At 45.5% G+C, this 12894-nt stretch overlaps 2 protein-coding genes across 2 annotated transcripts; both read right to left on the bottom strand.

Moving 5' to 3' along the window:
* Positions 1 to 720: 720 nt before the first annotated feature.
* LOC308090389 (ubiquinone biosynthesis monooxygenase COQ6, mitochondrial-like) lies at positions 721 to 2160 on the bottom strand (the record flags this gene model as incomplete). Its single annotated transcript, XM_080435543.1, has 1 exon — positions 721 to 2160. The coding sequence occupies one exon, from the start codon at positions 2158 to 2160 to the stop codon at positions 721 to 723; it is 1440 nt and encodes a 479-aa protein (XP_080291669.1).
* A 6572-nt stretch (positions 2161 to 8732) lies between these two features.
* On the bottom strand, positions 8733 to 9792 carry LOC308089851 (ubiquinone biosynthesis monooxygenase COQ6, mitochondrial-like; the record flags this gene model as incomplete). The annotated part of the gene is given in 2 exon segments (XM_080434785.1): positions 8733 to 9038; positions 9040 to 9792. Coding segments are annotated over 2 exon segments (1050 nt in total). The 5' UTR covers positions 9784 to 9792.
* Positions 9793 to 12894: the final 3102 nt, after the last annotated feature.

Genomic DNA, 12894 nt, shown 5'->3' on the forward strand with positions numbered 1-12894 from the left:
GTTCTGTTATTTATATCGTTTTTATGAATGAATGTATCTCACAGCTACTGCTGGCCTGGGCTGCTCTCATGTGAACGCGCCAGTGTGAAAGAGGACGTGCAGACGTGGTGACGTCATTTTTTCACTGCTCACGTCTGTGAGGCGTTCATGTGTAATTGGAAAAAACAACTGCTGCTTTGTACTAGTGCTGCTTTCAAGTATACCTCGTGAAACACAAATAAAACATTCCAATAAAACATTTAATCATTGTCTTAGTTAACCTTGTTAACTATTTTAACTTATGTAAGCTGGGGTTTCCACCTGGGTTACACATAACACATCCAATCTGGAAAAAAAAAATGTTATAATCATTAGCCTATTTAACATTTTAGCTGAATGTTGTGTTTATCAATATCTTTTTTCACTACAAAATCATACAGTTAGCCTACCATATCAAACCCTTAGTTACTTAGTTACCCTTAATTACTTCCCTCTTTAGGTGTCCAGGACAATTCAAAGTGCATGTCCTCTTGCTATCCAGTACACACAGTCTGGTGATGTAATAACTACCAGAGAGAGAGAGAGAGAGAGAGATACAAGCATCACTACTGGCTGGGGCGAGTTTCACAAGTTACATCAATAAACACATAGAAGAGAGTTAATAGTTATTAATTTACACTTTTACATTCCATTCACAAAGCCATGAGTCCAACCAAACCACCACTGCAGGGCGAATATCTGTCACTTGCTTGCAAATGCCATGATCTGCTCTTTTAGCAAAGGAAGCATGTTGGTGGCCTGCAGACCAAAGGTGCGTAGGAGGACCGCAGGAGCAGCATTAGTAGAGTAAAGATGTTTCATAAGGTCAATGGCAGCCATCATGGGGAAGTTGTGCCGCTGGCGTTCAGTTTCATATTCCAGCAGGTGCTGCATGGCTCCCAGGTCTTTCCCGTTAAAGGCTGCTTGGCTCAGGACCCGCGTGAGGCAAGCCACATCCCCAAAACCCAGGTTGGCTCCCTGACCGGCTAGGGGGTGCACGCGGTGGGCTGCATCGCCAATGAGCACCACCCGGTGCCTTATATATTCTGATGCATGGCCCATGCCCAGGGGGAACATGACCCGACTCTTTGGGCCAACGCCGGACACGCTGGGGGGAAGCTGGCGCGTTGAGCCGGCAGATGGCATCAGGATCGACAACACGCTGCGGAACAGGGAGCCAGCTGTCTCCATCAACTCAGACTGGTTCTCATTACTCCAGAAGGCAGAGTTGATGGCATCCACGAAGCTCTCTTCGTCTAGTTCCAGCAGTTCTTCTGCATGGCGGTGGCTGGTAGACCACACCAGAGAGCTCTGTGTGTCCGACAACGGTAGCATTGCTATGGGTCCTGTTGGGAGGAACCTCTGCCATGCAACAATGTTCTCTGTGGGCTCTGATAGGTGTAGCACAGCCACTACAGCAGACTGGTCATAATTCCACTTTACAGTGGGACTCCCCGACTCTCGCCTCACCATTGAGTTTGGTCCGTCGGCACCGATCAAAAGCTTGGTTTGAAGCGTTTCTCCGCTGGCCAACGTCAACTGGACCCAAGGGATGGAGTCAGCAACCATTGGCCAAACGTACTTCACCACCTTGGACTTGTACCTGACATTCACGTTATCAGAGAGACTGTCCAGCTGTTTAGTGAGGGCAGCCACAACGATGTCGTTCTCCACAATGTAGGCCATCTCGTCCTGCAGGTTGTTCTTATCAAATGTAATCAGGGCATCAGAGCAGGCATCCCAAACCTGCATTTTATGATAGGGCTTGTACCTCATGTTTGTGATATGATCCCAAGCTCTGATACCACTGAGGACTGTTGCGGAGCCGGGACTGATGGAACTAACTCTGGTGCTGTAGTTTTCAGGGACACTGTCCATCACTTTCTTGTTGCCTGCTTCAAGCAGCAAAATCTTCTTCCCCTCCAAATTGGGATCCATGCCTAAACAACAAGCCATGGCGGACCCCACCATTCCTCCTCCGGATATAACAACATCATAAACGTCATTATTCTGGTCATTATTCTGGGTGCTCACTAATCCTCGACTAATGGTTTTTACTTTAGATGAGGAGTGCTTCACCGCACTGATGTAACACCGGCTACATCCATTCAAAGCCATCGTGGCCTTTGTTAGACTATGCATTATACCGTCACTATAATGCACTGCACTGCACCAACTGACTGTTCTGGATTCACTGAAACGTTTTGGCTCAAAATGTGTCCTGTTATTATCAGTTATAATCCAGCCATGTTGTTGACATTCACATCACATGCATAAAAAGTAAAGTAATAAGGACCAAAACAGGAGAGGCAAACGGAGCTTCTCCTAACAAAACAAAAGGACATAATTAATAACCTGGTCAATGACTTAAGACAAAAACTACAATGTGTGCAGCGCGACTGCCTTACCTCTATAAATAGATACAGTGGCACGGACTGGGCAGAAATGTACAGCACGCCACGCACACCAGGAGCCCCTCCGCTTACGAGAACAGGTCGGGGAGGAGGGGGGAGCAGTGAGCACCTGCAGGGTCAGGACAACATTAGTGTTTTACTGATAATCGGCTGGTTGTTTGACCAGATCCGAAGCCACTTTGAGACCATCCAAGCAGCAGGCAAAACCAATATGTAATGCTTTAGGCTGTGGCTGTGGCTTTTATACTGTTGGCTGCGGCCCTGATGTCACTACGGTGATGTCAGGTAGTGTCAGGCATATCCATATATGGAGCGGGCTATGTCAGTTATGCCCAAATCTGGGACTATGATGTCAGTCCTGGACGTTTTGGTTATCTCGATATATATGGAGTTCCAGGAGGGGTTCTCTGATGCCAGAGCTAGTGCCTCCTGGGCCTCTCTCTGTCTCTCTCCCACTGCCTCTCCATGGTGTGGTGCCTACCTGGCAGGCGGTCCCGTAGAGAGACTCCACAGCTGTTTGTTAAGTCTATCCCTGACTCTCTGCAAGAGCTGCCGTCCCATGGGTTCCTGAAACAAGACCAGGAGACCTGGTTCTGCCAGACCCAGAATAAATTCCTTTTCCTTTTATGCCCATGTATGGACGAAAGGGGGACGACATTGGCTGACATTATTCAGCACTGTGATTGGCTAGCGAGACACATGATGACATTAATAACCTATAAATAGGATTATGCACTTCAAAAAAATCATTTTTTTAAAAGTGAGCTCCATCACTATGGGGGACGGAACTTGAACCCTCTTTTATGCCCATGTATGGACGAAAGGGGACAAAGCCTCATGTAGGCCGACCCCTTGGGTCTGGCAACAAGGTAAAATACCAAATTTAAACTAGAAAGTACTGTTCCTGAAGAAACAGTGTGGGATCGCTAAGAATGTTGAGCTGGTATTGAGTATTGATAGTGTTAGTAGTGTTATAGTAGGGTCATAATACAATGACATCAGTATTATGACGTCACTAGAATGGCTAAAGCGATCCCACAATAAGTTAACATAAAAATAACAAAAGCCCCTTTTCCACTACGAAGGTGGAACCAGAACTATCCAGAACCCGAACCTATTTTTCGGGTTCTGTGTTTGTTTCCATAGTGCACCGCCCGGTTTCAGACAAGGTTCTCAGAACCTTATTTAGGTCCTGCTCTAGAGGTAGTACTAAACTGAGTTCTGGGAACCTGTGGGCGGGGCCAGTAGCGCTGCTGCTTTCGATTGGTCAAGCTGGGGTGACGAAACCGGAGGAGAAGCTGTCAAGCTGTCTCACAACGCAACACCGCCATTTTTAAATCCCCATATCGACGCTATAGCGACACAGAGAGATAACCTGGTAAAGAATCACTATGGACACGACGGACGACACCACAGACACGTCAATTTGGTCCAGTAATGATGTACAGGCGCTTATTTGTGTCTGGAGTGAAGACAACGTCCAGAAGGAGCTAGAAGCGTCCGTCAGAAATGAAAAGGTTTATAAAAAAATAGCCCATCGTCTGACTACATTGGGCATCGAGCGCACCAGTAAACGATGCAGAGAAAAAATAAAGAAATTGAAGCAGGACTACAAAAAGATAAAAGACCACAACAATAAAAGTGGTGCCAACCGCAAAACATCCAAATGGTATGACACATTGGACGCAATTTTAGGCCCTCGCCCGGTGTCCCCGTTTAACTGCCTCCCGGCTTGACTGGATTCCTGCGCGTCCCCGACAGCAGATGTTGTTTGAGGAAGTGGGTGGAGCTCACTTCGTCAAAGCTTAACGTCGTTTATATCAATGAATAAAGCATTACATCCATCCCATTGTTTGTAGAATCTCACTTGTATGAAACAGTAAAGACATGCCCCCATAAAACACAGTTAGAATAATGAAGAAAAAAAAAATCTATAAAAACATCTCAAAGTATCATGTGGGATTCGATCCCACCTCCACAGTTGAGAAAACATCCATAGGCCTGCGCCTAACCTGTCACGCTATGAGACACCGGAAGAAAACTCAGGAAACGATGTATACTCTAGTGTGTGTCCAGATGTGAACCGTGGGACACCACATGAACTGCCCAGACTGAATCAACTGGTTGCTCATGTAAGCATATACTATTGACTAGTATAAGCGCTCCGTTCACATGATAGTTTAATAGCTGTAGAAACAAGTCAATGATCTTGGTAGTCACACCATGCACCACAAACTCTTTTGTGAAGTCTGACAAGTGCATAATAGCCTATCATCTTAATAATCTTATTTATCTTTTAATTACAAAGGCTGCTGTGCACTGCAGAGTGTAGAACAGCACCACAGTTTCTGTAGGTCCCATGTTCAGACAGCAGCACCATCAGTTCAAACTAGTAGCCTCATTATTTATTATATCACAATGCATTTATCTAATCAATATCAAGCCCATTAACCTGGACTCTACATACCTCTTCAGTTGTGCATCAATGCTATTTTCTAACCACTCTATTACATGGACGCAATCATATGACCATGACCATTATGACCATATGACCATAGATATAGAAACCTAGATACCTCATTGGCCTCTGCAGTTCATTGGAGCAACCTGTATCGCAATACCCTTGTATTGCTTCCGCCCTCAGTCGCGTGCGTCACAGAAGGGGGCGTTCAGTAGGCCTCTGATTGGCCTACCGAACGTCCCCTTCTGTGACGCACGCGACTGAGGGCGGAAGCTGGTCCGCGCCCGAGATACAGACGCCTCAGAGCCGGAGGAGGCGTCTACCTTTATATGTCTATGCATATGACCATATGGCCACATGAGTTGCCATATGATTGGTCAATGTGAATTCTGGTTTGAAGAGGTGTGCCTAATGAATTAGTGAGTTTATAAAAGGAAGGTTAACTGAGGACACAAGTGTGGAGTAGTAGTAGTAGTAGTAGTGAAAAGCTGACATTATAAAGAGATTGTATTATTGACACATACATTGGACATAATAAGTAAGTAAGTAAGTATTAGTATTAGTACATCAGTATATCATTTAGTATTAGCCTAGTTAGCTAGAGATAGAGCTAGAGTTAGAGATAGTAGTCTGAGAGAAATAGATCGATATAGTCAGTAGGGATAGTTAGGGAATAGTTTAGGTAGATCTAGTATAGACAGTAGCTATGTGTGCATTTGACCCAGTCAAGGTCAAGGAGCTGATGGACCTATTGGTCAATAATGTTTACCCCTTGGGAGCTAACAAACAAGAAAGGGCCTCCCTGACTAGAAGAGCCATGACATATTAAGTTAATGGTAAGCAATTGTGTACAATATACAATATCAACCCCAGCCTTATTCAATGTGTTCTCTTCAACTCATGAGCTTTACCCTCCGACCAGATGGAGAGCTGTACTACCTGTGCAGGAGGAGGGGCCTGAATCAGCACTGGGCCAAGTTGGTAACAACTAAATAACTTTCAGGGAGTTACATAGAGTGTTAGACCTTTAGACCATAGTGAATGCAAAAAAAAAAAAAAAGTTTCTCGTAGGAATGTCGGATCGGGACACCAGGGGCATCCACGCGTGCGCCTTAATGAGCTGTACGACATATCCAAAAGGCGGATTCCAAAAACGCATCTTTATCGAGATATAACGCGCAGAAGATAGCCCCTTGACCCCAGCTAATTAAGGAGAACCATAAGGCTGTGTATGACGAAAGTTATATGGGCGCGTTCTGGGCAACACACTGACCCAGAATCTGGTGTTTGATTTTGAAAAATGACTTTTCCAAGCCTTTGAGCCAGTTATTTATGATTATCTTGGCCCCTAGGGGTTGTGCAGCTTTGAGACTGGCACCGTTGGATTCAGTGTCAAAAAGCAAGTTGGAATATATATATTTTGATTTTTTTTTTAAGCGATTAGAGGGTTAGAACTGGTATCACAAAAGTGGGTTCCATAAGGGCTAGATATGGGCTAAGTGGGCATGGGGGTAGGTTTGTGCTAACCTACGCACACACACACACACACACACAGATTAAGTTTACGTCTCATCTACATAGAGGCTAGAGCTTGCCCACTTCCAACCCATGCCGGTTAGCCCATATGCAGACCATGTGGGAACCACATGGGCTTGCCCACTTCCATCCCACGCCCAGTTAGCCCATATGCAGATCATGTGGGCCCGGCATGGGCTTGCCCAGTTCAAGCCCATGCCCACTTGGTACCCAAGTAGCCCGCATTAAAACCATATGGGTCCCACGTGGGCGTGCTGGCTGGGAGAAATCTATGCGCTGCACACACACACAAGCGCACGCATACACGCAGACAGACACACACACACACACACACACACACACACACACAGTGGTCCTATATGAAACACTTTATGCTTTTGAAACATTGGCTGCCGCTGTGCAGTTTCAGTTTGTCTGTCTAATAGCATAACATTGTCTGCCGCTGTGCAGTTTCAGTTTGTCTGTCTAATAGCATATTAGTTTTTTCTTGTAACGATGCTGTGCAAAACAAGGAGCAGGACATGTTATTAAGCTGAAGTTTTTCTTTGCAAGTGCAATTGTTGTCTCTGGTCTCATAAGAATGAAAACAAACGCCAGCCATGGATCATATATTGGTCTGTTACGGTCATGGATGAACTTCAACCTGGTGTTTGCGCTGTCTTTCTGTCTTTTGTGTGGGGAAAAAAACAGAAAACCCCCCAAAATCCCCCCCCCCCCATGCATAGCCCACCTAGGTAAGGACTTCCAGTGCGCCTGGCTTTTTCTAAAGTGTAAAATGTTTTAATTAAGTAAAAGTATCTACTTGCAAGTAAAATTCTGGTATCAAAATGTATTTGAGTAAAAGTACAACATGAAAATGTACTTAAAGTAGAAAGTACATCTTGTCCCATTTCACAAGTTTTCAAATGTCTAAAAACCTTTTGAAATAGCAGATCTACAAGCTTGCAGATCGGCTATTTTCAAATAGCCAAAGTTTAAGGCTGAAAGGGGTTTTGTAATAATAATCAAAATCTACAAACTAACCAAAGTTTTCAAATAATTGTAGCTATAGTAAAAGTACAATATTTTCCTTTGAGAGTGGAATAAAAGTACTGAAAATAGGAAATAGTCAGTAAAGTAAAAAATACCTCAAAGTGCGCCAGTACTTGAGTAAATGTACTTAGTTACTTTACACCACTGCCATTTGATGAGATTGGATTCACCTGTGTAACGCAGCTGCAACTAATTAGTCCGTGCACTATTTAAGGCCCAGTGGTTATCATTTGCGTTCTTTCACTGTTCGAGAAAAATGGCAGCCAACCAGTTCAAGAGCGAGATGGAGAACATACGAGAGAGTGTTACCGAGCTCAAGAGTGAGCTCAAGATTCATACCCAGACCATAGGTAGGTCTATATTTTGTTTTCTATGCGATGAGATGATGCACTTTATTTATGAGAAAACAGTACATGGAAGTAAATTGTTTGGTGTTTATGCTTGTCATTAGCTAGTACAAAGGACCATGGGCTTAATTATTTGTTGGGTTTAAATTCCTCTTCAGACCTTGTATTTGACCTAGCATCCTGTGCTTTTTTTCCTTCAAACTAGGGTTTCTGCTCTCTGCGACTCTACGCCCCAGAATTCTGCTGGAGGCGGGCAAGAAAGTCCAAAAAGATGCCGCCACGAGCACCGATCCCGAGAGACCCAGACCCGAGACCCGTGACGTGGCCTGCGCCACAGACCCGCCCCCGCCCTGGGTCCGGACCCAGGCATCGATCCCTAAGTCCGAGAGGGACTATCGCATGAGGAACAAGCTGTGTCTGTGCTGTGAGTCACCGCATCACTACGTCGGTGACCAGGACAGATGGGGTCGTGACGTGTGTCCGTGGCTCTAGTTTTAATTTTGTCTGTTTATTGTCTGTTTATTCCGAGGTCTTAATTTGTTGTTTGTTTGATTTATTCTAATTCCGGAATTTGATGTACAACTTTTCTTTTAATTCTAAATGTTTTTTGTACACATATTTGTTACAGACAGTAAAACTTTGTTGAGAAAACCTTGCTTCCATCTCTGTACATTATTGTGACTGCAAAATACCTACGTGATTGTTAGAAAATGTACTCTTAATGTTTTACTCAAGTATAAGTATCTTACAAAGTAAAAGTCCGAAATTAATTTACTTGAGTAAAGTACAAAAGTATATCGGTATTTAAAAGTGATAGAGTACTAAATACTTTCTAATAAATGTTTGAAAATGGCAGATCTACAAGCTCACAATGCCTTGTTCACACTTGTAGATCGGCTATTTTCAAATAGCCTATAATATCTGTCACTTGCTTGCAAATGCCATGATCTGCTCTTTTAGCGGAGGAAGCATGCTGGTGGCCTGCAGACCAAAGGTGCGTAGGAGGACCGCAGGAGCAGCATTAGTAGAGTAAAGATGTTTCATAAGGTCAATGGCAGCCATCATGGGGAGGTTGTGCCGCTGGCGTTCAGTTTCATATTCCAGCAGGTGCTGCATGGCTCCCAGGTCTTTCCCGTTAAAGGCTGCTTGGCTCAGGACCCGTGTGAGGGAAGCCACATCCCCAAAACCCAGGTTGGCTCCCTGACCGGCTAGGGGGTGCACGTGGTGGGCTGGCATCCCCAATGAGTACCACCCGGTGCCTTATATATTCTAATGCATGGCCCATGCCCAGGGGGAACATGACCCGACTCTTTGGGCCAACGCCGGACACGCTGGGGGGAAGCTGGCGCGTTGAGCCGGCGGATAGCGCCAGAATCGACAACGCGCTGCGGAACAGGGAGCCAGCTGTCTCCATCAACTCAGACTGGTTCTCATTACTCCAGAAGGCAGAGTTGATGGCATCCACGAAGCTCTCTTCGTCCAGTTCCAGCAGTTCTTCTGCTTGGCGGTGGCTGGTAGACCACACCAGAGAGCTCTGTGTGTCCGACAGCGGTAGCATTGCTATGGGTCCTGTTGGGAGGAACCTCTGCCATGCAACAATGTTCTCTGTGGGCTCTGATAGGTGTAGCACAGCCACTACAGCAGACTGGTCATAATTCCACTTTACAGTGGGACTCCCCGACTCTCGCCTCACCATTGAGTTTGGTCCGTCGGCACCGATCAAAAGCTTGGTTTGAAGCGGTTCTCCGCTGGCCAACGTCAACTGGACCCAAGGGATGGAGTCAGCAACCATTGGCCAAACGTACTTCACCACCTTGGACTTGTACCTGACATTCACGTTATCAGAGAGACTGTCCAGCTGTTTAGTGAGGGCAGCCACAACGATGTCGTTCTCCACAATGTAGGCCATCTCGTCCTGCAGGTTGTTCTTATCAAATGTAATCAGGGCATCGGAGCAGGCATCCCAAACCTGCATTTTCTGATAGGGCTTGTACCTCATGTTTGTGTTATGATCCCAAGCTCCGATACCACTGAGGACTGTTGCGGAGGCGGGACTGATGGAACTAACTCTGGTGCTGTAGTTTTCAGGGACACTGTCCATCACTTTCTTGTTGCCTGCTTCGAGCAGCAAAATCTTCTCCCCTCCAAATTGGGATCCATGCCTAAACAACAAGCCACACACACCAGGAGCCCCTCCGCTTACGAGAACAGGTCGGGGAGGAGGGGGGAGCAGTGAGCACCTGCAGGGTCAGGACAACATTAGTGTTTTACTGATAATCGGCTGGTTGTTTGACCAGATCCGAAGCCACTATGAGACCATCCAAGCAGGCTGTGGAAACCAACTACCGAAGAGTCTTATTGACATTCATCTCTCTGGAAGGAGATAAGGTTGCTCGGGTGCCGCTGATGAGACTGAACTAACCAAGGCCTTCCTAGGCCTTATATACTGTTGGCTGGGGCCCTGATGTCACTACGGTGATGCCAGGTAGAGTCATCTCCATATATGGAGTTCCGGGAGGGGTTCTCTGATGCCCGAGCTAGTGCCTCCTGGGCCTCTCTCTGTCTCTCTCCCACTGCTTCTCCATGGTGTGGTGCCTACCTGGCAGGAGGTTCCGTAGCGAGACTCCACAGCTGTCTGTTAATCACTGTTCTCTTCAATCATGAGCTTTACCCTCTGACCAGATGGAGAGCTGTACTATTTGTGCAGGAGGAGGGGCCAGGGCCTGGATCAGCACTGGGCCAGGGTCGTAACAACTTAAGAAAAGGCAGCTGAAGTCTTACAGGCGTTTCACGCAAGCGATAATGGGGCCCATTGTGGTGTCAAAAAAACAAACACCATGCCATTATCGCTCGCTATTACTGGCCAGGGATGCAAGCCGACATAAAATAAAAACTGCTCCTAAAATCATCATCATCAGTGTGCCTTCGAACGCTTTGCCTGCTAATAATCTATCAAACACAGACATGGCAGAAAGGATTCCAGTTGATGCCATTTTACCCACCTGCCATATGGAGGTTACACTTCAGGAGGACGGCACCAGTGTAGCGCTGTCCTCGCTGGACAGTGACATCTTTGTGTTTGAGGAGACCAAGCATCCCAATAAGCTCCTGGAGGGCCTGAACAGTCTTCGACTCAGCAATACGTTCTGTGACGTGATTCTGTGCAATAGGGGACAGGAGTTCCCCTGTCATCGGGATAATCCCCGGATGGCGGCGCGTGTAGACGCTGCGGCCCGGTGCTCCGCGACAAATAGCAGTGTAAAGAGAAGAAGGACTTATACCAGAACGGAAATTCTGCGTTTAAGAAACTACTACACTGACAGTGTACCCGAGGTGTTTAATGCCTTCCCGGCGGAGATTATACGCTCATCGGACGGTGTTCCAGGCCATGCACTGAAAGCGTGTGCTGCCCAGCTTGCTACAGTCTTTGCAGACATATTCAACCTGTAACTTAGGCAGTCGATTGTTCCAACCTGTCTGAAAGAGACCACCATTATCCCTGTACCGAAGTCCTCGACTATCACCTGCATGAACGACTACCGGCCGGTCGCTCTCACGCCGGTGATTATGAAATGCTTCGAGAGACTGGTGCTGGCAAATATCAAATCCTGCATCCCCCCACTCATGACCAACACCAGTTTGCCTATAAAGCTAATAGATCAACTGACGAAGCTGTCGCCCTAGTACTACATAAGACCCTGTCTCACTTGGAAAATTTCGAGGAGGCCCGACATCTATGTAAGGTTACTATTTGTTGACTTTAGCTCGGCATTTAATTCCATCAGCACCCGTAAACTGGTCATCAAACTAAAACTGTTGGGAATACAGCCAAAACTCTGTTTGTGGATACTGGATTTGATTTGATTTGATTTGATTTATTTGCACAACATTTTTGTATACATTTACAGGACATGTTAGTTATTTCCGAGGGAAACATTATGTGATAGTTGTTGTGCCGGTGAGGTAAGAAACCCTGGAGGGCTTATGTGAGAACCTCACCGTTTACATTACATATAATAAGAGTTATTGTCTCCGCCGTAGGTGGAGAGTATGTTTTCGCTTCGTCCCGCCGTGTGTGAGCAAACATTGTTAGCCAAGCTAACATTGGTCAAGCTCCACGTGACACGTGTCAATATGTTGACACCAATGCCTTTGATTGGCTAGAGGGACGCATGACGAAATAAAATCCTATAAATAGGTGTGTCACTTCAAAAGGCCATTTATGCCTTTTGAAGTGAGGTAAGACAGGATCAATCAGTCTTGATTGGAACAGTACCTTCCAGTACAAATCACCCGTCCGTGCGTGTGTGTGTCCCTCTTGAGAACACCTAACATTGGTCAAGCAAAGGCGCAGAAGGCCAAAGCTAAGAAAGCATACTCATCTACAACAGTAACACAGAAGAGGACTATAGAGTTGAATTGATCCCACAACAAGGCCGAAGTCTTAATACTGTAACAATTTGCCGCCTTGATCAAATACATTATGTAGCACTAGAGAAAACTGACATAGATCAAACACACCAATCAACTGCTGAAACTGTTCAAGACAATGAAGATGAAGAAGACAGACAAGCATTTGAACAAACCAGTCAATTACGACGACTCCCATATGACACATTGCTTCAAGAAGAACATCTTTTAGACATACATATTCAGTCGCCCCTGCAGAACACCAAAAACCACGCGCATTCTACCAAGACGACCCGTTCTACCAAGACTGCTGGCGGAGACTTGTGCTCCGAGGAGCACATTTTCTAGTTTAATATTAAAAACAAAAACAAAAACAAAAAGAAAATATAAAAAGTATATACATACTATATACCTATGATAAAGGGTATAGGACATCTGATAAAAAATAAAAGTACAAGACTGACCAGAAGAGACAGAACAAAACAAAACAGAAGAAAAAAAGTATTGAACAAAGCAAAACAATTATGCTGTTACATATTTATGTGAATATCAGGATGAATTATTTGGAAGCTGGTCTAGTTTTCCATTTGGGTATTTAACTTACTTATTAGGCTTCTTTTATAGGTAGGTAGGGAGGATGTGGTAGCCACCAAACTGAAATGGGCATTCCATAGTG

This window comes from Gymnoscopelus braueri (genome assembly GCF_963280865.1).
Source record: "Gymnoscopelus braueri genome assembly, chromosome: 8".
NCBI lineage: Eukaryota > Metazoa > Chordata > Actinopteri > Myctophiformes > Myctophidae > Gymnoscopelus > Gymnoscopelus braueri.